Here is a 27,889-nt window from a genome sequence, read left to right as displayed (position 1 = left end):
GACTGATTTATTATCCCTCTAAAACTCATTCTCCTGCCTTATCAAGAACCTATCAACCTCCGCTTTAAATATATCCAATGACTTAGCCTGCACATTGGTCCATGGGAATGAAATCCACAGATTCGCCACCCTCTGCCTAAAGAAATTCTTCCTCATCTCTGAGCTAAATGGGCGTCTCTCTACTCTGAGGCTGTGCCCTCTGGTCTGGGCTCACCTACTGCAGGAAACACCCTTGCCACATCCACTCCATCCAGGTCTTTCAATATTTGATAGGTTCAATGAGATCCCCCTTTTCTCTTCTGATCTCCAGCCAATACAAGACATGATATTAACCCTTTCATGTTAATCATTAATCTTTTCATTCCTGAGATCATTATCATGAACCTCCTCTGAACCCTCTCCAATGCCAACCCATCCTTCCCTAGATAAACACTAAGGATCGGTGGTGGGAGTTCTTTTCTCACCGCCGTCCATAAAGAGCTTGTTCGTTCTCCCAGTGACTCTGCTGGCTTCCTCCAGATGCTCCGTTTTCTCTCACCTTCCACAGACGTACAGGTTAGGGTTAGTAACTTGTGGGTGTTCTGTGTTAGAGCCAGAAGCATGCCGCCACTTGTGGGCTGCCCAGTACAATCCTCGCTGATTTCATTCGACACAAATGATACATTTCTCTGAATGTTTTGATGTACATGTGACAAATAAAATTAATCCTTGATTTTCTTCATCTTTATGCAACCCCACTCACAGTATACTCTGCTTACTCTGCTCAGTACCTCTCTCTCTCTCTCTCTGTCTGCCTCTGCCTCTTTGTCTCTGTCTCTCACAACTCTCCCTTTTTCTCTCTCTCTGTCTGTCCCTCCCTCTCCCCCCACGTCGCTAACCCTCCCTCTCTCTGTCTCTTCATCACACAGCTCTAACTCTCCCCTTCTTTCCCCCACAGAACGTGCAGAAAAGCTCGGCCAGAGTCTAACCAAAGTTCCCTACAAGGACACCTTTTGGAAAGGAACAACTCGTACTCGACCAAGTGAGTGTCCAGTAACCTGTGTTCATACTTAACCTGAGGGTGTTTCACCTTGAGCCATCCACACCACATGGAAGGATTTTACGGATCACTGGGTGGAAGGAGCCTATTTGCTACCTCAGAGGAGAGCAGAGGTGGGGCTGTAGCCTTGCCCTCCCTCCATCTTATTCTGGCTTTTTCCCCTTTCCTTTCCAGTCCTGACAAAGGGTCTTGGCCTGAAACGTTGGCTGTTTATTCGCCGACCTGCTGAGTTCCTCCAACACTTTGTGTGTCGCTCTGGTGCTGTGGACTGATCTATCTCACACAAATGGGAGGTGGCTGCAAACCTTGGGCACCTCACTTCAATTCCTATTATCATAGCTTCTGAAAGCTCTCGTCTTTTTCCTCCTAGATCTAGAGGTAACACACAAAATGTTGGAGGTACTCAGCAGGCCAGGCAGCATCTATGGAAAACAGTAAACAGTCTGTCCTAATGAAGGGTCTCGGGCCAAAGAGTTGACTGTATTCTTTTCCATACACGCTGCCTGGCCTGCTGAGTTCCTCCAGCGCATTGAGTGTGTTGCCCGGATTTCCAGCATCTGCAGATTTCTCGTATAGAGCTGGACATCATGGGTTGAGGTGAACCTGAGGGGCAATTTCTTCATTTGGAGGGTGGTGTGAGTGTGGAAGTGGTGGATATGGATTCAATTGCACTAATTAAAAAAGGTGTGGCTCAGTAAGTACATGGATGACGCAAACACGAGGAATTCTGCAGATGCTGGAAATTCAAGCAACACACATCAAAGTTGCTGGTGAACGCAGCAGGCCAGGCAGCATCTCTAGGAAGAGGTAGAGTTGATGTTTCGGGCCGAGACCCTTTATCAGGACTAACTGAATTTCAGTTAGTCCTGATGAAGGGTCTCAGCCTGAAACATTGACTGTGCCTCTTCCTAGAGATGCTGCCTGGCCTGCTGCGTTCAGCAGCGACTTTGATGTGTGTTGCAAGTAAATGGATGAGAAGGGTCTGGAGGGCTATGGTCTGGGTGCAGGTCACTGGACTAGGAGTTTTCTGTAACTCTAAGACTCTTTATGAGTGTGCATTAGGGTGGCAGGGATTGTGACATTCTTGCAGCAGATTCAAGGGTACGTGGGTACACACAACTCACAGAACAGAAATTATCCATAAATAATGCAAGACAGGGAAGAAAGAGAAAAATACCTTAGTGCAAACACAAAACCTCAGTGCAGAGGAAGACACGTCAGAGACAAATACCAGGCAGCACCATAGGTGGTCTGTAGTGTTGTGGGGATGAGGTGGTGATCAGGATTGTGCCAGTTAGTTCACCGGTAGTGATAGAGCTTTGACCAGAGACCGATGCGGTCAGCGGAAGTTTGAAAGGACTTGATTTTTCCAAAGTAGAAAAAGGGAGCAGCAGGATGTGGCAGAGTAATGAATCTTTGACCAGTGACCAATCTGCCTTTGAGGCTGATTAGCAGGAGCAAATGTAAGGTAGAGAGGAGCAAGCGCAGCCATGTTCTGAGTGGACAGTCAGAGTGGTGATCTTGACACTTTAGCTCTTGGAAGCTTCAGTCAGAGAAAGAAAAGAAAAGCTCTAGGTTAAGCTTTATTCCCTTCCCTTTTTTATATCTGCTCAGCTGGGACAGTAGAGGTGACAGGCAGGATAGTGGAATGCTCCTCTTGAGGGATGTGGGAAGCAGGGAGACCTCCATTGTCCCTGATGACTACAACTGCGAAAAGTGCATCCAGCTGCAGCTTCCAACAATCGTGTTCAGCTGTTGGAGCTGGAAATGGATGAACTCCAGATCACCTTGGAAGAGTGGGGGGCTGAAAGGATGATAGAACATATAGAGAGGTAGTTACACCCAAGGTGCAGGACACAGCAAACTGGGTGATAGGAGGGGGAAAGGGTTCAGGAGCCAGTGCAGAGTGCTCTGTGGCCATCGCCTCAACAATATATGTATGACTTTGGATACTATAGGGGAGGGGTGGTGTGACCTAACAGGAAAGTTACAGTGGTTGGGTCTCTGACACTGAGTCTGGCTCTGTGACTCAAGGGAGGGGAGGAGAAGAGGCATACTGTGGTGATAGGAGTTTCGTTAGTTAGGGGAATGGACAGGGGATTCTCAGGGTGAGAACAAGATTCCCATATGGTATGTGCTTCCCAGATGCCAGCGCCTGGGACATCTCATAACGAGTCCTCAGCATTCTTACGTGGGAACTGCCAGAAGTCATGGTCCACGTAGGTAGGATGAGTGACAAGGTTCTGCAGAGGGAGTTAAATGCTAAGTTAAAGGGCAGGACCTCCACGGTTGTGATCTCAGGATTGCTATCCGTGCCATGTGCTGGTGAGGCCAGAACTATGAAGATTATTCAGTTTAGCATGTGGCTAAGGAGTTGGTGTGGGAGGGAGGGCATAAGATTTTTGGATCATTGGGCTCTCTTCCAGGGAATGTGGGACCTGTATAGAAGGGACGGTTTGCACCTGAACTGGCGGGGGACTAATAGCCCAATGAGAAGGTTTGTTTAATGCTGCACAGTGGAGCTTAAACTAGAGTTGCAGGGGGATGGGAACCAGAGTGCCAGAACAGTTAGTGGAGAGGTTGTGGAGGCACTTGTTGGTGAGATCTCAGTCAGGAATCAAAAGGTTGAGCATGGTGCAGTGTCCTGAGCTGTGTATATTTCAATGCAGGAAGTATCGTAGGAAAGGTGGATGAGCTCAGGGTATGGATCAACACCTGGAATTATGACACAGTAGCTATTAGTGAGACGTGCAGGAGGGGCCGGACTGGCAGCTCAGTATTCCGGGGTTCTGTTCTTTTAGCCATGACAGAGCAGGAGGGATGAAAGGAGCAGGGGTGGTGTTACTAGTCAGGGAAAACATCATGGCAGTGCTCTGTCAGAACAGATTGGAGAACTCAACGAGTGAGGCATTATGGGTGGAACTGAGAAATGAGAACGGTGTGACCATGTTAATGGGGCTATATTACAGAACACCCATAGGTCCTAGGGATTTGGGGACCAAATTGTAAAGAGATCACAGACTGTTGCAAGAAACATGAGGTTTTTATATTAGATGATTTTAACTTTCCACATCTTGACTGTAATTCCCATACTGTAAAAGGACCAGATGGGATAGAGTTTGTTCAAATTTGTCCAGGAAAGTTTCCTTCATCAGTACATGGAAGTCCCAGCCAGAGAGCGTGCAATACTGGATCTGCTATTAGGGAATAAGTCAGGGCAGTTGACAGTAGTTTGTGTAAGGGAACTGTATAGAGACCATGGTGCCATTAGTTTCAAAGTATATTTGAAAAGAGATAGGTCTGATCCAAGTGCTGAAATTCTAAATTGGAGAAAGGCAGTTTTGATGGTTATCAGAAATGATCCGATAAGGTAGATAGTAGGGCACTGAGGAGTGTGGTGGAACAAAGGGATCAGGGAATACAGGTACATCTTTTGTTGAAAGTGGCATCATAGCTAGATAGGGTCCATAGAACCATGGAAACCATAGAAACTACAGCACAGAAACAGGCCCTTTGGCCCTTCTTGGCTGTGCCGAACCATTTTATGCCTAGTCCCACTGACCTGCACACGGACCATATCCCTCCATACACCTCCCATCCATGTATCTGTCCAATTTATTCTTAAGTGTTAAAAAAGAACCCGCATTTACCACCTCATCTGGCAGCTCATTCCATACTCCCACCACTCTCTGTGTGAAGAAGCCCCTCCTAATGTTCCCTTTAAACTTTTCCCCCCTCACCCTTAACCCATGTCCTCTGGTTTTTTTCTCCCCTTGCCTCAGTGGAAAAAGCCTGCTTGCATTCACTCTGTCTATACCCATCATAATTTTATATACCTCTATCAAATCTCCCCTCATTCTTCTACGCTCCAGGGAATAAAGTCCTAACCTATTCAACCTTTCTCTGTAACTGAGTTTCTCAAGTCCCGGCAACATCCTTGTAAACCTTCCCTGCACTCTTTCAACCTTATTTATATCCTTCCTGTAATTTGGTGACCAAAACTGAACACAATACTCCAGATTCGGCCTCACCAATGCCTTATACAACCTCATCATAACATTCCAGCTCTTATACTCAATACTTCGATTAATAAAGGCCAATGTACCAAAAGCTCTCTTTACGACCCTATCTACCTGTGACGGCACTTTTAGGGAATTTTGTATCTGTATTCCCAGATCCCTCTGTTGCACTGCACTCCTCAGTGCCTTACCATTAACCCTGTATGTTCTACGTTGGTTTGTCCTTCCAACGTGCAATACCTCACACTTGTCAGTATTAAACTCCATCTGCCATTTTTCAGACCATTTTTCCAGCTGGTCCAAGTCCCTCTGCAGGCTCTGAAAACCTTCCTCACTGTCTGCTACACCTCCAATCTTTGTATCATCAGCAAACTTGCTGATGCAATTTACCACATTATCATCCAGATCATTGATATAGATGACAAATAACAATGGACCCAGCACTGATCCCTGTGGCACACCACTAGTCACAGGCCTCTACTCAGAGAAGCAATTCTCTACCACCACTCTCTGGCTTCTTCCATCGAGCCAATGTCCAATCCAATTTACCACCTCTCCATGTATACCTAGCCGCTGAATTTTCCTAACTAACCTCCCATGCGGGACCTTGTCAAAGGCCTTACTGAAGTCCATGTAGACAATATCCACTGCCTTCCCTTCATCCACTTTCCTGGTAACCTCCTCGAAAAACTCCAACAGATTGGTCAAACATGACCTACCACGCACAAAGCCATGTTGACTCTCCCTAATAAGCCCCTGTCTATCCAAATGCTTGTAGATTCTGTCTCTTAGTACTCCCTCCAGTAACTTACCTACTACTGACGTTAAACTCACCGGCCTATAATTTCCCGGATTACTTTTCGATCCTTTTTTAAACAACGGAACAACATGAGCCACTCACCAATCCTCCGGCACTTCACCCGTAGAAAGCGACATTTTAAATATTTCTGCCAGGGCCCCCGCAATTTCAACACTAGTCTCCTTCAAGGTCTGAGGGAACACTCTGTCAGGTCCCGGGGATTTATCCACTATAATTTTCCTCAAGACAGCAAGCACCTCCTCCTTTTCAATCTGTACAGTTTCCATGGTCTCACTACTTGATTCCCTCAATTCCATAGATTTCATGCCAGCTTCCTTAGTAAATACAGACGCAAAAAACCTATTTAAGATCTCCCCCATTTCCTTTGGTTCCGCACAAAGCCGACCACTCTGATCTTCAAGAGGACCAATTTTATCCCTTACAATCCTTTTGCTCTTAATATACTTGTAAAAGCTCTTTGGATTATCCTTCACTTTGACTGCCAAGGCAACCTCATGTCTTCTTTTAGCCCTCCTGATTTCTTTCTTAAGTATTTTCTTGCACTTCTTATACTCCTCAAGCACCTGATTTACCCCCTGTTTCACCCCCTGTTTCCTATACATTTCATACAACTCCCTCTTCTTCTTTATCAGAGTTGCAATATCCCTTGAGAACCAAGGTTCCTTATTCCTATTCAATTTGCCTTTAATCCTGACAGGAACATACAAACTCTGCACTCTCAAAATTTCCCCTTTGAAGGCTTCTCACCTACCAATCGCATCTTTGCCAGAGAACAACCTGTCCCAATCCACGCTTTTTAGATCCTTTCTCATTTCTTCAAATTTGGCCATCTTCCTGTTCAGAACCTCAACCCTAGGACTAGATCTATCCTTATCCATGATCAAATTAAAACTAATGGTGTTATGATCACTGGAACCAAAGTGCTCCCCTACACAGACTTCTGTCACTTGCCCTAATTCGTTACCTAACAGGAGATCCAATATTGCATCCCCTCTAGTTGGTCCCTCTATATATTGATTTAGAAAACTTTCCTGAACACATTTTACAAACTCTAAACCATCTAAACCCCTAACAGTATGGGAGTCCCAATCAATGTATGGAAAATTAAAATCCCCTACCACCACAACTTTATGTTTCCTGCAGTTGCCTGCTATCTCTCTGCAGATTTGCTCTTCCAAGTCTCGTTGACTATTGGGTGGTCTGTAATACAATCCCACTAATGTGGATGGCCAGGACCTCGAGAAACCTTTCCTGTTTCTCAGCTCCACCCATAAGGACTCAGTAGACAAGCCCTCTAATCTGTCCTGCCTGAGCACTGCTGTAATATTTTCCCTAACAAGCAATGCTACTCCCCCACCTTTCATTCCTCTGCCTTGATCACATCTGAAACATCGGAACCCTGGAATATTAAGCTGCCAGTCCTGCCCCTCCTGTAGCCAAGTTTCAGTAATTGCTACAACATCATAATTCCACTGTCAATCCACGCCCTCAACTCATCCGCCTTCCCCGCAATACTCCTAGCATTGAAATATATACACCTCAGAAGATTTTTACCACCACTCACAACCTTTCTATCAGCGGATTTGCTTAAACTTTCAACATCATTTATTTTCACCCCAGCCACACTGTCAGCTCTGGCACTCTGGTTCCCATCCCCCTGCAAATCTAGTTTAAAGCCTCCCCAATAGCACTAACAAACCTCCCTGAAAGGATGTTGGTCCCCCTGTGGTTCAAGTGTAACCCGTCTCTCTTGTACAGGTCCCACCTGCCCCAGAAGAGGTCCCAATGATCCTGAAATCTGAAACCCTGCCCCCTACACCAGTTCCTCAGCCACTTGTTCCTCCTCTAGAGCATCCTATTCCTACCCTCACTGGCACCTAGCACAGGTAGCAAACCTGAGATTACCACGCTCGAGGTCCTGCTTTTCAACTTCCTACCAAGCTCTCTATACTCACTGTCCAGGACCTCTTCACTCTTCCTTGCTATGTCATTGGTACCGATGTGCACCACGACATCTGGCTGGTCACCCTCCCACTTCAGAATGTCATGCATAAAGAAAGTCATAAAGAAAGCTTTTGGCATATTGGCCTTCATAAATCAATGCATTGAGTACAGAAGATGGGATGTTAGGTTGAAATGTATAAGATGTTGGTGGCATCTAATTTGGAGTATTGTGTGCAGATTTGATCACCTACCAACAGGAAGGTTGTAAACCAGGTTGAAAAACTCCAAAGAAAATTTACAGGGGTGTTGCTGGGTTTGGGGGACCTGAGTTATAAGGAAAGATTGAATAGGTTAGGATTATATTATTAAGAACGTAGAAGATTGAGAGGATATTTGATAGAGGTGTACAAAATTATGAGGGGTACAGATAGGGTAATCTAAGCAGACTTTCCCCACTGAGGTTGGATGGGACTACAACCTGAAGTTCTGGCTTGAGGGTGAAAGGTGAGAAGTTTAAGGGAAACACGACATCCTGATAGGAGAGGGAAAGCAACCAGAAGTCGTGATACATGTTGGTGCCAACGACATAGGCAGGAAGAGGGATGAGGTCCTGAAGTGTGAGTTTCGGGAACTAGGCAGAAAGCTGAAGAACAGGACCTCAAGGGTGGCGTTCTCAGGATTGCTGCCAGTGCTACGTGACAGTGATGGTAAGAATTGGAGGAGATGACAGTTGAATGCGTGGCTGAGGAGTTGGTGCAGGGAGCAGGGTTTTAGATTTTTGGATCATTGGGATCTCTTCTGGGGAAGGTGGGACCTGTACAGATTGGATGGGTTGCACCCGAACTCGAGGGGGAGCAATATCCTTGCAGGTAGGTTTGCTAGCATGGTTCGGGAGGGTTTAATCTAATTTGCAAGGGGGATGGAACCCTGAGCGATGGAGCAGTGAAAGAAGTGCATGGAGTAAAGCCAGATCTAACATACAGAGAGGCTTTGAGGAAAGAGAAGCAGAATAAACGGTGTAAAGGTAGTAAGGCAGAAGGGCTGAAGTGCGTGTTCTTCAATGCAAGAAGCATCAGGAACAAAGGTGATGAACTGAGAGCTTGGATACATACATGGAATTATGATGTAGTGGCCATTACAGAGACTTGGCTGGCACCGGGGCAGGAACGGATTCTCAATATTCCTGGATTTCAGTGCTTTAAAAGGGATAGAGAGGGTGGAAAAAGGGGAGGAGGGGTGGCATTACTGGTCAGGGATACTATTACAGCTACAGAAAGGGTGGGTAATGTAGCAGGATCCTCTTTTGAGTCAGTATGGGTGGAAGTCAGGAACAGGAAGGGAGCAGTTACTCTATTGGGAGTATTCTAAAGGCCCCCTGGTAGCAGCAGAGATACCGAGGAACAGATTGGGAGGCAGGTTTTAGAAAGGTGCAAAAATAACAGGGTTGTTATCATGGGTGACTTTAACTTCCCTAATATTGATTGGCACCTGATTAGTTCCAAGGGTTTGGATGGGGCAGAGTTTGTTAAATGTGTCCAGGACGGATTCCTGTCACAGTATGTTGACAGGCCGACTAGGGGGAATGCCAAACTAGATCTAGTATTAGGTAACGAACCGGGTCAGGTCACAGATCTCTCAGTGGGTGAGCATCTGGGGGACAGTGACCACTGCTCCCTGGCCTTCAGCATTGTCATGGAAAAGGATAGAATCAGAGAGGACAGGAACATTTTTAATTGGGGAAGGGAAAATTATGAGGCTATAAGGCTAGAACTTGCAGGTGTGAATTGGGATGATGTTTTTGCAGGGAAATGTACTATGGACATGTGGTCGATGTTTAGCGATCTCTTGCAGGATGTTAGGGAGAAAGATAAAGAATGGTAAGGTGATGGAACCATGGGTGACAAGTGAGGTGGAAAATCTAGTCAGGTGGAAGAAGGCAGCATACATGAGGTTTAGGAAGCAAGGATCAGAGGGGTCTATTGAGGAATATAGGGAAGCAAGAAAGAAGGGGCTGAGGAGAGCAAGAAGGGGGCATGAGAAGGCCTTGGCGAGTAGGGTAAAGGAAAACCCCAAGGCATTCTTCAATTACGTGAAGAAGAAAAGGATGACAGGAGTGAAGGTAGGACTGATTAGAGATAAAGGTGGGAAGATGTGCCTGGAGGCTATGGAAGTGAGTGAGGTCCTCAATGAATACTTCTCTTCGGTATTCACCAATGAGAGGGAACTTGATGATGAGGACAATATGAGTGAGGTTGGTGTTCTGGAGCATGTTGATATTAAGGGAGAGGAGGTGTTGGAGTTATTAAAATACTCTAGGATGGATAAGTCCCCGGGGCCTGACGGAATATTCCCCAGGCTGCTCCACGAGGCGAGGGAAGAGATTGCTGAGTCTCTGGCTAGGATCTTTATGTCCTCGTTGTCCATGTGAATGGTACCAGAGGATTGGAAGGAGGCGAATGTTGTCCCCTTGTTCAAAAGAGTTAGTAGGGTTAGTCCAGGTAATTATAGACCAGTGAGCCTTACATCTGTGGTGGGAAAGCTGTTGGAAAAGATTCTTAGAGAAAGCATCTATAGGCATTTAGAGAATCATGCTCTGATCAGGGACAGTCAGCACGGCTTTGTGAAGGGCAGATCATACCTAACAAGCCTGATGGAGTTCTTTCAGGAGGTGACCAGGCATATAGATGAGGGTAGTGCAGTGGATGTGATCTACATGGATTTTAGTAAGGCATTCGACAAGGTTCCACACGATAGGCTTATTCAGAAAGTCAGAAGGCATGGGATCCAGGGAAGTTTGGCCAGGTGGATTCAGAATTGGCTTGCTTACAGAAGGCAGAGGGTCATGGTGGAGGGAGTACATTCAGATTGGAGGATTGTGACCAGTGGTGTCCCACAAGGATCTGTTCTGGGACCTCTACTTTTCGTGATTTTTATTGACGACCTGGATGTGGGGGTAGAAGGGTGGGTTGTCAAGTTTGCAGACGACACAAAGGTTGGTGGTGGTGTAGATAGTGTAGAGGATTGTTGAAGATTGCAGAGAGACATTGATAGGTTGCAGAAGTGGGCTGAGAAGTGGCAGATGGAGTTCAACCTGGAGACACTTTGGAAGGACAAACTCCAAGGCAGAGTACAAAGTAAATGGCAGGATACTTGGTAGTGTGGAGGAGCAGAGGGATCTGGGGGTACATGTCCACAGATCCCTGAAAGTTGCCTCACAGGTAGATAGGGTAGTTAAGAAAGCTTATGGGGTGTTAGCTTTCATAAGTCGAGGGATAGAGTTTAAGAGTTCCGATGTAATGATGCAGCTGTATAAAACTCTGGTTAGGCCACACGTGGAGTACTGTGTCCATTTCTGGTTACCTCACTATAGGAAGAATGTGGAAGCATTGGAAAGGGTACAGAGGAGATTTACCAGGATGCTGCCTGGTTTAGATAGTATGGATTATGATCAGAGATTAAGGGAGTTAGGGCTTTACTCTTTGGAGAGAAGGAGGATGAGAGGAGACATGATAGAGGTGTACAAATATTAAGAGGAATAGAGTGGATAGCCAACGCCTCTTCCCCAGGGCACCACTGCTCAATACAAGAGGACATGGCTTTAAGGTAAGGGGTGGGAAGTTCAAGGGGGATATTAGAGGAAGGTTTTTTACTCAGAGAGTGGTTGGTGCATGGAATGCACTGCCTGAGTCAGTGGTGGAGGCAGATACACTCGTGAAGTTTAAGAGACTACTAGACAGGTATATGGAGGAATTTAAGGTGGGGGCTTATATGGGAGGCAGGGTTTGAGGGTCGCCACAACAATGTGGGCCGAAGGGCCTGTACTGTGCTGTACTATTCTATGTTCTATGAGGGGAAGCTTCTTCACTCAGAGAGTCATGACAGTGTAGAATGAGCTGCCAGCACAAGTGGTCCATGTGATGTTCAATGTTTTGGAAAAGTTTGGATAGGTACATGGACAGTAGGAATATGGAGAGCTGTGGTCCTGGTGCAGGTCATTGGGAAGGTTTTGGCATGGACTAGATGGGCTGAAGGGCCTTTCCCTGTGCTGTACTTATTTATGACTCCAGTTGTTCCTGAATGTGGTTGTGTAGGACTTCAGGTTTCTATACCTCCTGTACGATGGGAGCTGAGAAGATGGCATGGCCCGGATGGTGGGGATCTTTGATGGTGGATGTTGCCTTCTTGAGGCTGTGCCTCATGTACTGTAGATGCTACCAATGGTAGGGACAGATGTGTCCATGGTATATTGGGCTGAGTCCCCTACTCCCTGTTCAACCCACGAGTTCCCGTTTGTGTGGGTCAGTCTGTGAGTTACACAGTAGGTCTTAGTCAATGGCTGTTGGTTGGTCTTTTGGTGTTGAGTCAGTCTGTGGAGTGTGGGTTGGTCTGCGAATGACACGGTAGGTCGGGGTCGTTCTGTGGGCTGCGGATCAGTCTGTGGTGCAGGTATGTCCATTTATTACATCCCAGGGGTGGTTTGGTCTGCGGGTTGTGGGTCAGTCAGTGGTGTGTTTCTGGTTGTGGGTCAGTCAGTGGTGTGATTTGGTTGTGGGTCAGTCGGTGGTGTGTTTCCGGTTGTGGGTCAGTCGGTGGTGTGGCTCGGGTTGTGGGTCTGTCGGTGGTGTGTTTCTGGTTGTGGGTCAGTCGGTGGTGTGGTTCGGGTCGTGGGTTAGTCGGTGGTGTGGTTCGGGTTGTGGGTCAGTCGGTGGTGTGTTTCCGGTTGTGGGTCAGTCGGTGTGGTTTGGGTTGTGGATCAGTCGGTGGTGTGGTTCGGGTTGTGGGTCAGTCGGTGGTGTGTTTCCGGTTGTGGGTCAGTCGGTGGTGTGTTTCCGGTTGTGGGTCAGTCGGTGGTGTGGTTCGGGTTGTGGGTCTGTCGGTGGTGTGTTTCCGGTTGTGGGTCAGTCGGTGGTGTGGTTCAGGTTGTGGGTCAGTCGGTGGTGTGTTTCCGGTTGTGGGTCAGTCGGTGGTGTGGTTCGGGTTGTGGGTCAGTCGGTGATGTGTTTCCGGTTGTGGGTCAGTCGGTGGTGTGGTTCGGGTTGTGGGTCAGTCTGTGGTGTGTTTCCGGTTGTGGGTCAGTCGGTGGTATGGTTCGGGTTGTGGGTCAGTTGGTGGTGTGTTTCCGGTTGTGGGTCAGTCGGTGGTGTGATTCATTTCGCAGGGAGTGGGTCAGGTCAGCTCGTGGTGTGGATCAGTTCATGGGGTATTGGTGGACTTCTGGGGTGGGGGTGTGGGTAGGTGTAGCCACACTGGGGTTACACTGAGTTGGTGGGTGTGTGTTGGACTGCTTACACTGGGTTTCACCACAGCTGTGGGTCAGACTGCGGGGTGATGGTAAGTATCTGCAGGGTGTGGACAAGTCTCATTGCACTGGGGTTACACTGGTTGGTGGTGTCACTGTGGGTTACAACACGTGTGTGGGTCTGTTGGTGGTGTAGATCAGTCTCTGGGGTGAGGGTCAGTCTACAGGTTTGGTCAGTGTCTGGGGTGTGATTTGGTCCAACAGCACCACAGCGAAGGCAGTGAACATGTACCTGTTGTACTGTTTGCAGGAAATGGAACACTGAACAAACACGCTGGCATTGACTACAAACAGCTCACCCTGAACCATAAACTCAACGAGAACCACTCAGGGGAGGTAACATCTTTCCTCACACTCCTAAAACCCCGATGTTTGAGTAATCACTGTGACCGAAAAACAGTGTTCGAGTTAATCCCTGTGACCCCGATACCCCCGGTGTTCTGGTTAGTCCCTGTGACCCCGATACCCCCGGTGTTCTAGTTAATCCCTGTGACCCCGATACCCCCGGTGTTCTAGTTAATCCCTGTGACCCCGATACCCCCGGTGTTCTGGTTAATCCCTGTGACCCCGATACCCCCGGTGTTCTGGTTAATCCCTGTGACCCCGATACCCCCGGTGTTCTGGTTAATCCCTGTGACCCCGATACCCCCGGTGTTCTGGTTAATCCCTGTGACCCCGATACCCCCGGTGTTCTAGTTAATCCCTGTGACCCCGATACCCCCGGTGTTCTAGTTAATCCCTGTGACCCCGATACCCCCGGTGTTGTGGTTAATCCCTGTGACCCCGATACCCCCGGTGTTGTGGTTAATCCCTGTGACCCCGATACCCCCGGAGTTCTGGTTAGTCCCTGTGACCCCGATACCCCCGGTGTTCTGGTTAGTCCCTGTGACCCCGATACCCCCGGTGTTCTGGTTAGTCACTGTGACCCCGATACCCCCGGTGTTCTAGTTAATCCCTGTGACCCCCGATACCCCCAGTGTTCCAGTTAATCCCTGTGACCCCGATACCCCCGGTGTTCTAGTTAATCCCTGTGACCCCGCTACCCCCGGTGTTCTAGTTTCTCCCTGTGACCCCGATACCCCCGGTGTTCCAGTTAATCCCTGTGACCTCGATACCCCTGGTGTTCTAGTTAATCCCTGTGACCCCGATACCACCAGTGTTCTAGTTAATCCCTGTGAGCCCCGATACCCCCGGTGTTCTGGTTAGTCCCTGTGAACCCACTACCCCCGGTGTTCTAGTTAATCCCTGTGACCCCGATACCCCCGGTGTTCTAGTTAATCCCTGTGACCCTGATACCCCTGTGTTCTAGTTAATCCCTGTGACCCCAATACCCCCGGTGTTCTGGTTAGTCCCTGTGAACCCACTACCCCCGGTGTTCTGGTTAATCCCTGTGACCCCGATACCCCCGGTGTTCTAGTTAATCCCTGTGACCCCGATACCCCCGGTGTTCTAGTTCAGGGGTCCCCAACCTTTTTTGAATTGCGGACTGGTTTAATATTGACAATATTCTTGCGGACCGGCCGTCCGGGGGGGTGGGGTCTGTTGCCAACGGACGAGAGTAGCAGTCAGATTCGTTGTTTTCCCAGAATAAGACTACAATGACCATGAAGCCTTGCGCGGGCACCTCTGTGCGCATGCGTGTACGTGCCGATTCTCCTCCTTCCCCCCCCCCCTTACAAATTGATTTTAGCGATTCTGTTCGGGCGGGGAGGGTGTTAATCACGACCGGAATACAGGTGATAAGTGGCAAATGTACTCAATTTCGTTTCTAAAAGGGTTTATCTAAGGAATTTAATATTAAACACAGCGCATATTTTCCTCGCATGAATATAGAGATAAGTCAATTATCAGGGGAGCTTGAAATAAGTATGGCACGAACTTCCAATAGAAGTGGTAGAGGCAGGTTCGATATTATCATTTAAAGAAAAAATGGATAGGTATATGGACAGGAAAGGAATGGAGGGTTATGGGCTGAGTGCAGGTCGGTGGGACAAGGTGAGAGTAGCGTTCGGCATGGACTAGAAGGGCAGAGATCGCCTGTTTCCGTGCTGCAATTGTTATATGGTTATATAAGTCAATAGCATCATAACATTTTAAGTAACGTTTGGAAATTAAACAAACAGCACATATTTTCCCCATATGAACATATAAAATCATTGCAACACACCAATATCACTGAATCAATGGGAGCCCTGGGCTTGTTTTCCTGCAACAAGACGGTCCTATCGAGGGGTGATAGGAGACAGCGATACTCGAAGGGGGTTCCTTGTGTCCAGTCTATTCCGCAATTTAGTTTTCGTTGCATTCGTTGCAGAGATAGCAACGTTTTCAGTGCTTTCGTGGCTATCTCAGGATATTCAGCCTTGACTTTGATCCAGAATGCCAGCAGAGATGTTGTGTCAAACATACTTTTCTGCCCGCAGTCATTTGCAAGCTGGAGGAGTTGATCTCCTGCCCGTGCTGACATGGATGACGTGTGCGTAATGACCGCTCATGCGTTCAAGCTCAACAGGGGGGGTGACAGGGAATAAGAAAAGGTGCAGCTGACTCCTATCGCCAAAACATATCGTTTCCTCGCGGCCCGGTAGCGAATGCTTTGCGGCCTGGTACCGGTCCGTGGCCCGGTGGTTGGGGACCGCTGTTCCAGTTAATTCCTGTGACCCCGATCCCCCCGGTGTTCTGGTTAGTCCCTGTGACTCCGATACCCCCGGTGTTCTAGTTAGTCCCTGTGACCCCGATACCCCCAGTGTTCTGGTTAATCCCTGTGACCCCGATACCCTCAGTGTTCTAGTTGATCCCTGTGACCCCGATACCCCCCGTGTTCTGGTTAGTCCCTGTGACCCCGATACCCCCAGTGTTCTGGTTAATCCCTGTGACCCCGATACCCCCGGTGTTCTAGTTAATCCCTGTGACCCCAATACCCCCGGTGTTCTAGTTAATCCCTGTGACCCCGATACCCCCGGTGTTGTGGTTAATCCCTGTGACCCCGATACCCCCGGTGTTCTAGTGAATCACTGTGACCCCGGTGTTCTAGTTAATCCCTGTGACCCCAATACCCCCGGTGTTCTAGTTAATCCCTGTGACCCCAATACCCCCGGTGTTCTAGTTAATCCCTGTGACCCCGATACCCCCGGTGTTCTAGTGAATCACTGTGACCCCGGTGTTCTAGTTAATCCCTGTGACCTCGATACCCCCAGAGTTCTGGTTAGTCCGTGTGACCCCGATACCCCCGGTGTTCTAGTTAATCCCTGTGACCCCGCTACCCCCGGTGTTCCAGTTAATCCCTGTAACCCAGATACACCCGGTGTTCTGGTTAATCCCTGTGACCCCGATACCCTCAGTGTTCTAGTTGATCCCTGTGACCCCGATACCCCCCGTGTTCTGGTTAGTCCCTGTGACCCCGATACCCCCGGTGTTCTGGTTAATCCCTGTGACCCCGATCCCCCCGGTGTGCTAGTTAATCCCTGTGACCCCGATACCCCCGGTGTTCTAGTGAATCACTGTGACCCCGGTGTTCTAGTTAATCCCTGAGACCCCAATATCCTCAGTGTTCTAGTTGATCTCTGTGACCCCGATATCCTCAGTGTTCTAGTTAATCCCTGTGACCCCGATACCCCCGGTGTTCTGGTTAATCCCTGTGACCCCGATACCCCCGGTGTTCTGGTTAATCCCTGTGACCCCGATACCCCTGGTGTTCTGGTTAATCCCTGTGAACCCCGATACCCCCGGTGTTCTGGTTAGTCCCTGTGACCCCGATACCCCCGGTGTTCTAGTTAATCCCTGTGACCCCGATACCCCCGGTGTTCTGGTTAGTCCCTGTGACCCCGATACCCCCGGTGTTCTAGTTAATCTCTGTGACCCCGATACCCCCGGTGTTCTAGTTAATCCCTGTGACCCCGATACCCCCGGTGTTCTAGTTAATCCCTCTGACCCCGATACCCCCGGTGTTCTAGTTAATCCCTGTGACCCCGATACCCCCGGTGTTCCAGTTCAGGGGTCCCCAACCTTTTTTGAATTGCGGACTGGTTTAATATTGACAATATTCTTGCGGACCGGCCGTCCGGGGGGTTGGGGGCTGTTGCCAACGGACGAGAGTAGCAGTCAGATTCGTTGTTTTCCCATAATAAGACTACAATGACCATGAAGCCTTGCGCGGGCACCTCTGTGCGCATGCGTGTACGTGCCGATTCTCCTCCTCCCTCCCCCCTGACAAATTGATTTTAGCGATTCTGTTCGGGCGAGGAGGGTGTTAATCACGACCGGAATACAGGTGATAAGTGGCAAATGTACTCAATTTCGTTTCTAAAAGGGTTTATCTAAGGAATTTAATATTAAACACAGCGCATATTTTCCTCGCATGAATATAGAGATAAGTCAATTATCAGGGGAGCTTGAAATAAGTATGGCACGAACTTCCAATAGAAGTGGTAGAGGCAGGTTCGATATTATCATTTAAAGAAAAAATGGATAGGTATATGGACAGGAAAGGAATGGAGGGTTATGGGCTGAGTGCAGGTCGGTGGGACTAGGTGAGAGTAGCGTTCGGCATGGACTAGAAGGGCAGAGATCGCCTGTTTCCGTGCTGTAATTGTTATATGGTTATATAAGTCAATAGCATCATAACATTTTAAGTAACGTTTGGATATTAAACACACAGCACATATTTTCCCCATATGAACATATAAAATCATTGCAACACACCAATATCACTGAATCAATGGGAGCCCTAGGCTTGTTTTCCTGCAACAAGACGGTCCTATCGAGGGGTGATAGGAGACAGCGATACTCGAAGGGGGTTCCTTGTGTCCAGTCTATTCCGCAATTTAGTTTTCGTTGCATTCGTTGCAGAGATAGCAACGTTTTCAGTGCTTTCGTGGCTATCTCAGGATATTCAGCCTTGACTTTGATCCAGAATGCCGGCAGAGATGTTGTGTCAAACATACTTTTCTGCCCGCAGTCATTTGCAAGCTGGAGGAGTTGATCTCCTGCCCGCGCTGACATGGATGACGTGTGCGTAATGACCGCGCATGCGTTCAAGCTCAACAGGGGGGGTGACAGGGAATAAGAAAAGGTGCAGCTGACTCCTATCGCCAAAACATATCGTTTCCTCGCGGCCCGGTAGCGAATGCTTTGCGGCCTGGTACCGGTCCGTGGCCCGGTGGTTGGGGACCGCTGTTCCAGTTAATTCCTGTGACCCCGATCCCCCCGGTGTTCTGGTTAGTCCCTGTGACCCCGATACCCCCGGTGTTCTAGTTAGTCCCTGTGACCCCGATACCCCCAGTGTTCTGGTTAATCCCTGTGACCCCGATACCCTCAGTGTTCCAGTTGATCCCTGTGACCCCGATACCCCCCGTGTTCTGGTTAGTCCCTGTGAACCCGATACCCCCGGTGTTCTGGTTAATCCCTGTGACCCCGATACCCCCGGTGTTCTAGTTAGTCCCTGTGACCCCGATACCCCCAGTGTTCTGGTTAATCCCTGTGACCCCGATACCCTCAGTGTTCTAGTTGATCCCTGTGACCCCGATACCCCCCGTGTTCTGGTTAGTCCCTGTGACCCTGATACCCCCGGTGTTCTGGTTAATCCCTGTGACCCCGATCCCCCCGGTGTGCTAGTTAATCCCTGTGACCCCGATACCCCCGGTGTTCTAGTGAATCACTGTGACCCCGGTGTTCTAGTTAATCCCTGTGACCTCGATACCCCCAGAGTTCTGGTTAGTCCGTGTGACCCCGATACCCCCGGTGTTCCAGTTAATCCCTGTGACCCTGCTACCCCCGGTGTTCTGGTTAGTCCCTGTGACCCCGATACCCCCGGTGTTCTAGTTACTCCCTGTGACCCCGATACCCCCGGTGTTCCAGTTAATCCCTGTGACCTCGATACCCCCTGTGTTCTAGTTAATCCCTGTGACCCCGATACCCCCGGTGTTCTAGTTAATCCCTGTGAACCCCGATACCCCCGGTGTTCTGGTTAGTCCCTGTGACCCCGATACCCCCGGTGTTGTGGTTAATCCCTGTGACCCCGATACCCCCGGTGTTCTTGTTAATCCCTGTGACCCCGATACCCCCGGTGTTCCAGTTCATCCCTGTGACCCCGATACCCCCGGTGTTCTAGTGAATCACTGTGACCCCGGTGTTCTAGTTAATCCCTGTGACCTCGATACCCCCAGAGTTCTGGTTAGTCCGTGTGACCCCGATACCCCCGGTGTTCTAGTTAATCCCTGTGACCCTGCTACCCCCGGTGTTCTGGTTAGTCCCTGTGACCCCGATACCCCCGGTGTTCTAGTTAATCCCTGTGAACCCCGATACCCCCGGTGTTCTGGTTAGTCCCTGTGACCCCGATACCCCCGGTGTTGTGGTTAATCCCTGTGACCCCGATACCCCCGGTGTTGTGGTTAATCCCTGTGACCCCGATACCCCTGGTGTTCTAGTTCAGGGGTCCCCAACCTTTTTTGAATTGCGGACTGGTGTAATATTGACAATATTCTTGCGGACCGGCCGTCCGGGGGGGGTGGGGGCTGTTGCCAACGGACGAGAGTAGCAGTCAGATTCGTTGTTTTTCCATAATAAGACTACAATGACCATGAAGCCTTGCGCGGGCACCTCTGTGCGCATGCGTGTACGTGCCGATTCTCCTCCTCCCCCCCCCCCTTACAAATTGATTTTAGCGATTCTGTTCGGGCGGGGAGGGTGTTAATCACGACCGGAATACAGGTGATAAGTGGCAAATGTACTCAATTTCGTTTCTAAAAGGGTTTATCTAAGGAATTTAATATTAAACAGCGCATATTTTCCTCGCATGAATATAGAGATAAGTCAATTATCAGGGGAGCTTGAAATAAGTATGGCACGAACTTCCAATAGAAGTGGTAGAGGCAGGTTCGATATTATCATTTAAAGAAAAAATGGATAGGTATATGGACAGGAAAGGAATGGAGGGTTATGGGCTGAGTGCAGGTCGGTGGGACTAGGTGAGAGTAGCGTTCGGCATGGACTAGAAGGGCAGAGATCGCCTGTTTCCGTGCTGCAATTGTTATATGGTTATATAAGTCAATAGCATCATAACATTTTAAGTAACGTTTGGATATTAAACACACAGCACATATTTTCCCCATATGAACATATAAAATCATTGCAACACACCAATATCACTGAATCAATGGGAGCCCTGGGCTTGTTTTCCTGCAACAAGACGGTCCTATCGAGGGGTGATAGGAGACAGCGATACTCGAAGGGGGTTCCTTGTGTCCAGTCTATTCCGCAATTTAGTTTTCGTTGCATTCGTTGCAGAGATAGCAACGTTTTCAGTGCTTTCGTGGCTATCTCAGGATATTCAGCCTTGACTTTGATCCAGAATGCCGGCAGAGATGTTGTGTCAAACATACTTTTCTGCCCGCAGTCATTTGCAAGCTGGAGGAGTTGATCTCCTGCCCGCGCTGACATGGATGACGTGTGCGTAATGACCGCGCATGCGTTCAAGCTCAACAGGGGGGGTGACAGGGAATAAGAAAAGGTGCAGCTGACTCCTATCGCCAAAACATATCGTTTCCTCGCGGCCCGGTAGCGAATGCTTTGCGGCTTGGTACCGGTCCGTGGCCCGGTGGTTGGGGACCGCTGTTCCAGTTAATTCCTGTGACCCCGATCCCCCCGGTGTTCTGGTTAGTCCCTGTGACCCCGATACCCCCGGTGTTCTAGTTAGTCCCTGTGACCCCGATACCCCCGGTATTCTGGTTAATTCCTGTGACCCCGATACCCTCGGTGTTCTAGTTGATCCCTGTGACCCCGATACCCTCGGTGTTCTAGTTGATCCCTGTGAACCCGATACCCCCCGTGTTCTGGTTAATCCCTGTGAGTCCGATACCCCCGGTGTTCTAGTTAATCCATGTGACCCCGATACCCCCGGTGTTCTAGTTAATCCCTGTGACCCCAATACCCCCGGTGTTCTAGTGAATCACTGTGACCCCGGTGTTCTAGTTAATCCCTGTGACCCCAATATCCTCAGTGTTCTAGTTGATCTCTGTGACCCCGATATCCTCAGTGTTCTAGTTAATCCCTGTGACCCTGATACCCCGGTGTTCTAGTGAATCACTGTGACCCCGATACCCCCGGTGTTCTGGTTAATCCCTGTGACCCCGATACCCCCGGTGTTCTGGTTAATCCCTGTGACCCCGATACCCCCGGTGTTCTGGTTAATCCCTGTGACCCCGATACCCCCGGTGTTCTAGTTAATCCCTGTGACCCCGATACCCCCGGTGTTCTAGTTAATCCCTGTGACCCCGATACCCCCGGTGTTGTGGTTAATCCCTGTGACCCCGATAACCCCGGTGTTCCAGTTAGTCTCTGTGACCCCGATACCCCCGGTGTTCTAGTTAATCCCTGTGACCCCGATACCCCCGGTGTTGTGGTTAATCCCTGTGACCCCGATACCCCCGGTGTTGTGGTTAATCCCTGTGACCCCGATACCCCCGGTGTTCTAGTTAATCCCTGTGACCCCGATACCCCCGGTGCTCTCGTTAATCCCTGTGATCCAGATATCCCCGGTGTTGTGGTTAATCCCTGTGACCCCGATACCCCCGGTGTTCTGGTTAATCCCTGTGACCCCGATACCCCCGGTGTTCTGGTTAATCCCTGTGACCCCGATACCCCCGGTGTTCTGGTTAAACCCTGTGACCCCGATACCCCCGTTGTGGTTAATCCCTGTTACCCCGATACCCCCGGTGTTCTGGTTAGTCCCTGTGACCCCGATACCCCTGGTGTTCTAGTTAATCCCTGTGACCCCGATACCCCCGGTGTTCTAGTTAATCCCTGTGACCCCGATACCCCCGGTGTTGTGGTTAATCCCTGTGACCCCGATATCCCCGGTGTTGTGGTTAATCCCTGTGACCCCGATATCCCCGGTGTTGTGGTTAATCGCTGTGACCCCGATACCCCCGGTGTTCTAGTTAGTCCGTGTGACCCCGATACCCCCGGTGTTCTAGTTAATCCCTGTGACCCCGATACCCCCGGTGTTCTAGTTAATCCCTGTGACCCCGATACCCCCGGTGTTCTCGTTAATTCCTGTGACCCCGATACCCCGGTGTTCTGGTTAATCCGTGTGACCCCGATACCCCCGGTTTTCTAGTTAATCCCTGTGACCCCGATACCCCCGGTGTTCTAGTTAATCCCTGTGACCCCGATTCCCCCGGTGTTGTGGTTAATCCCTGTGACCCCGATACCCCCGGTGTTGTGGTTAATCCCTGTGACCCCGATACCCCCTGGTGTTCTAGTTAGTCCCTGTGACCCCGATACCCCCGGTGTTCTAGTTAATCCCTGTGACCCCGATACCCCCGGTGTTCTAGTTAATCCCTGTGACCCCGATACCCCCGGTGTTCTAGTTAATCCCTGTGACCCCGATACCCCCGGTGTTGTGGTTAATCCCTGTGACCCCGATACCCCGGTGTTCTAGTTAATCCCTGTGACCCCAATACCCCCGGTTCTCTCGTTAATCCCTGTGACCCCGATATCCCCGGTGTTCTAGTTAATCCCTGTGACCCCAATATCCTCAGTGTTCTAGTTGATCTCTGTGACCCCGATATCCTCAGTGTTCTAGTTAATCCCTGTGACCCCGATACCCCCGGTGTTCTGGTTAATCCCTGTGACCCCGATACCCCCGGTGTTCTGGTTAATCCCTGTGACCCCGATACCCCCGGTGTTCTAGTTAATCGCTGTGACCCCGATACCCCCGGTGTTCAGGTTAATCCCTGTGACCCCGATACCCCCGGTGTTCTGGTTAATCCCTGTGACCCCGATACCCCCGGTGTTCTGGTTAATCCCTGTGACCCCGATACCCCCGGTGTTCTGGTTAATCTCTGTGACCCCGATACCCCCGGTGTTCTGGTTAATCCCTGTGACCCCGATACCCCCGGTGTTCTGGTTAATCCCTGTGACCCCGATTCCCCCGGTGTTGTGGTTAATCCCTGTGACCCCGATACCCCCGGTGTTCTGGTTAATCCCTGTGATCCCGATACCCCCGGTGTTCTAGTTAATCCCTGTGACCCCGATACCCCCGGTGTTCTAGTTAATCCCTGTGACCCCGATACCCCCGGTGTTGTGGTTAATCCCTGTGACCCCGATACCCCCGGTGTTCTAGTTAATCCCTGTGAGCCCCGATACCCCCGGTGTTCTGGTTAGTCCCTGTGAACCCACTACCCCCGGTGTTCTAGTTAATCCCTGTGACCCCGATACCCCCGGTGTTCTAGTTAATCCCTGTGACCCTGATACCCCTGTGTTCTAGTTAATCCCTGTGACCCCAATACCCCCGGTGTTCTGGTTAGTCCCTGTGAACCCACTACCCCCGGTGTTCTGGTTAATCCCTGTGACCCCGATACCCCCGGTGTTCTAGTTAATCCCTGTGACCCCGATACCCCCGGTGTTCTAGTTCAGGGGTCCCCAACCTTTTTTGAATTGCGGACTGGTTTAATATTGACAATATTCTTGCGGACCGGCCGTCCGGGGGGGTGGGGTCTGTTGCCAACGGACGAGAGTAGCAGTCAGATTCGTTGTTTTCCCAGAATAAGACTACAATGACCATGAAGCCTTGCGCGGGCACCTCTGTGCGCATGCGTGTACGTGCCGATTCTCCTCCTTCCCCCCCCCCCCTTACAAATTGATTTTAGCGATTCTGTTCGGGCGGGGAGGGTGTTAATCACGACCGGAATACAGGTGATAAGTGGCAAATGTACTCAATTTCGTTTCTAAAAGGGTTTATCTAAGGAATTTAATATTAAACACAGCGCATATTTTCCTCGCATGAATATAGAGATAAGTCAATTATCAGGGGAGCTTGAAATAAGTATGGCACGAACTTCCAATAGAAGTGGTAGAGGCAGGTTCGATATTATCATTTAAAGAAAAAATGGATAGGTATATGGACAGGAAAGGAATGGAGGGTTATGGGCTGAGTGCAGGTCGGTGGGACAAGGTGAGAGTAGCGTTCGGCATGGACTAGAAGGGCAGAGATCGCCTGTTTCCGTGCTGCAATTGTTATATGGTTATATAAGTCAATAGCATCATAACATTTTAAGTAACGTTTGGAAATTAAACAAACAGCACATATTTTCCCCATATGAACATATAAAATCATTGCAACACACCAATATCACTGAATCAATGGGAGCCCTGGGCTTGTTTTCCTGCAACAAGACGGTCCTATCGAGGGGTGATAGGAGACAGCGATACTCGAAGGGGGTTCCTTGTGTCCAGTCTATTCCGCAATTTAGTTTTCGTTGCATTCGTTGCAGAGATAGCAACGTTTTCAGTGCTTTCGTGGCTATCTCAGGATATTCAGCCTTGACTTTGATCCAGAATGCCAGCAGAGATGTTGTGTCAAACATACTTTTCTGCCCGCAGTCATTTGCAAGCTGGAGGAGTTGATCTCCTGCCCGCGCTGACATGGATGACGTGTGCGTAATGACCGCTCATGCGTTCAAGCTCAACAGGGGGGGTGACAGGGAATAAGAAAAGGTGCAGCTGACTCCTATCGCCAAAACATATCGTTTCCTCGCGGCCCGGTAGCGAATGCTTTGCGGCCTGGTACCGGTCCGTGGCCCGGTGGTTGGGGACCGCTGTTCCAGTTAATTCCTGTGACCCCGATCCCCCCGGTGTTCTGGTTAGTCCCTGTGACTCCGATACCCCCGGTGTTCTAGTTAGTCCCTGTGACCCCGATACCCCCAGTGTTCTGGTTAATCCCTGTGACCCCGATACCCTCAGTGTTCTAGTTGATCCCTGTGACCCCGATACCCCCCGTGTTCTGGTTAGTCCCTGTGACCCCGATACCCCCAGTGTTCTGGTTAATCCCTGTGACCCCGATACCCCCGGTGTTCTAGTTAATCCCTGTGACCCCAATACCCCCGGTGTTCTAGTTAATCCCTGTGACCCCGATACCCCCGGTGTTGTGGTTAATCCCTGTGACCCCGATACCCCCGGTGTTCTAGTGAATCACTGTGACCCCGGTGTTCTAGTTAATCCCTGTGACCCCAATACCCCCGGTGTTCTAGTTAATCCCTGTGACCCCAATACCCCCGGTGTTCTAGTTAATCCCTGTGACCCCGATACCCCCGGTGTTCTAGTGAATCACTGTGACCCCGGTGTTCTAGTTAATCCCTGTGACCTCGATACCCCCAGAGTTCTGGTTAGTCCGTGTGACCCCGATACCCCCGGTGTTCTAGTTAATCCCTGTGACCCCGCTACCCCCGGTGTTCCAGTTAATCCCTGTAACCCAGATACACCCGGTGTTCTGGTTAATCCCTGTGACCCCGATACCCTCAGTGTTCTAGTTGATCCCTGTGACCCCGATACCCCCCGTGTTCTGGTTAGTCCCTGTGACCCCGATACCCCCGGTGTTCTGGTTAATCCCTGTGACCCCGATCCCCCCGGTGTGCTAGTTAATCCCTGTGACCCCGATACCCCCGGTGTTCTAGTGAATCACTGTGACCCCGGTGTTCTAGTTAATCCCTGAGACCCCAATATCCTCAGTGTTCTAGTTGATCTCTGTGACCCCGATATCCTCAGTGTTCTAGTTAATCCCTGTGACCCCGATACCCCCGGTGTTCTGGTTAATCCCTGTGACCCCGATACCCCCGGTGTTCTGGTTAATCCCTGTGACCCCGATACCCCTGGTGTTCTGGTTAATCCCTGTGAACCCCGATATCCCCGGTGTTCTGGTTAGTCCCTGTGACCCCGATACCCCCGGTGTTCTAGTTAATCCCTGTGACCCCGATACCCCCGGTGTTCTGGTTAGTCCCTGTGACCCCGATACCCCCGGTGTTCTAGTTAATCTCTGTGACCCCGATACCCCCGGTGTTCTAGTTAATCCCTGTGACCCCGATACCCCCGGTGTTCTAGTTAATCCCTCTGACCCCGATACCCCCGGTGTTCTAGTTAATCCCTGTGACCCCGATACCCCCGGTGTTCTGGTTAATCCCTGTGACCCCGATACCCCCGGTGTTCTGGTTAATCCCTGTGACCCCGATACCCCCGGTGTTCTGGTTAATCCCTGTGACCCCGATACCCCCGGTGTTCTGGTTAATCCCTGTGACCCCGATACCCCCGGTGTTCTGGTTAATCCCTGTGACCCCGATACCCCCGGTGTTCTGGTTAATCCCTGTGACCCCGATACCCCCGGTGTTGTGGTTAATCCCTGTGACCCCGATACCCCCGGTGTTGTGGTTAATCCCTGTGACCCCGATACCCCCGGTGTTCTGGTTAATCCCTGTGACCCCGATACCCCCGGTGTTCTAGTTAATCCCTGTGACCCCGATACCCCCGGTGTTCTGGTTAATCCCTGTGACCCCGATACCCCCGGTGTTGTGGTTAATCCCTGTGACCCCGATACCCCCGGTGTTCTGGTTAATCCCTGTGACCCCGATACCCCCGGTGTTCTGGTTAATCCCTGTGACCCCGATACCCCCGGTGTTCTAGTTAATCCCTGTGACCCCGATACCCCCGGTGTTGTGGTTAATCCCTGTGACCCCGATACCCCCGGTGTTCTAGTTAATCCCTGTGACCCCAATACCCCCGGTTCTCTCGTTAATCCCTGTGACCCCGATATCCCCGGTGTTCTAGTTAATCCCTGTGACCCCAATATCCTCAGTGTTCGAGTTGATCCCTGTGACCCCGATATCCTCAGTGTTCTAGTTAATCCCTGTGACCCCGATACCCCCGGTGTTCTGGTTAATCCCTGTGACCCCGATACCCCCGGTGTTCTGGTTAATCCCTGTGACCCCGATACCCCCGGTGTTCTAGTTAATCCCTGTGACCCCGATACCCCCGGTGTTCTGGTTAATCCCTGTGACCCCGAAACCCCCGGTGTTCTAGTTAATCCCTGTGACCCCGATACCCCCGGTGTTCTAGTTAATCCCTGTGACCCCGATTCCCCCGGTGTTGTGGTTAATCCCTGTGACCCCGATACCCCCGGTGTTGTGGTTAATCCCTGTGACCCCGATACCCCCTGGTGTTCTAGTTAGTCCCTGTGACCCCGATACCCCCGGTGTTCTAGTTAATCCCTGTGACCCCGATACCCCCGGTGTTCTAGTTAATCCCTGTGACCCCGATACCCCCGGTGTTCTAGTTAATCCCTGTGACCCCGATACCCCCGGTGTTGTGGTTAATCCCTGTGACCCCGATACCCCGGTGTTCTAGTTAATCCCTGTGACCCCAATACCCCCGGTTCTCTCGTTAATCCCTGTGACCCCGATATCCCCGGTGTTCTAGTTAATCCCTGTGACCCCAATATCCTCAGTGTTCTAGTTGATCTCTGTGACCCCGATATCCTCAGTGTTCTAGTTAATCCCTGTGACCCCGATACCCCCGGTGTTCTAGTTAATCCCTGTGACCCCGATACCCCCGGTGTTCAGGTTAATCCCTGTGACCCCGATACCCCCGGTGTTCTGGTTAATCCCTGTGACCCCGATACCCCCGGTGTTCTGGTTAATCCCTGTGACCCCGATACCCCCGGTGTTCTGGTTAATCTCTGTGACCCCGATACCCCCGGTGTTCTGGTTAATCCCTGTGACCCCGATACCCCCGGTGTTCTGGTTAATCCCTGTGACCCCGATTCCCCCGGTGTTGTGGTTAATCCCTGTGACCCCGATACCCCCGGTGTTGTGGTTAATCCCTGTGACCCCGATACCCCCGGTGTTCTAGTTAATCCCTGTGACCCCGATACCCCCGGTGTTCTAGTTAATCCCTGTGACCCCGATACCCCCGGTGTTGTGGTTAATCCCTGTGACCCCGAT

At 50.2% G+C, this 27,889-nt stretch overlaps 1 protein-coding gene across 3 annotated transcripts in view; it reads left to right on the top strand.

Annotated features, from left to right (window-relative positions):
* Positions 1-27,889, top strand: part of ilk (integrin-linked kinase) — a 118,108-nt gene that overhangs the window by 68,782 nt on the left and 21,437 nt on the right. For all 3 annotated transcript variants that reach the window (XM_063054801.1, XM_063054802.1, XM_063054803.1), the window contains exons 6-7: positions 938-1,021; positions 13,372-13,457. In XM_063054801.1, the coding sequence (XP_062910871.1) occupies positions 938-1,021; positions 13,372-13,457 (170 nt within the window). The remainder of the gene's footprint in view (positions 1-937; positions 1,022-13,371; positions 13,458-27,889) is intronic.

The sequence above is a fragment of the Mobula hypostoma genome, chromosome 7 (genome assembly GCF_963921235.1).
Source record: "Mobula hypostoma chromosome 7, sMobHyp1.1, whole genome shotgun sequence".
In the NCBI taxonomy this organism is placed as follows: Eukaryota; Metazoa; Chordata; class Chondrichthyes; order Myliobatiformes; family Myliobatidae; genus Mobula; species Mobula hypostoma.
Note: the sequence above shows the minus strand (reverse complement) of the source record. Positions and strands in the feature narration are given on the sequence as shown.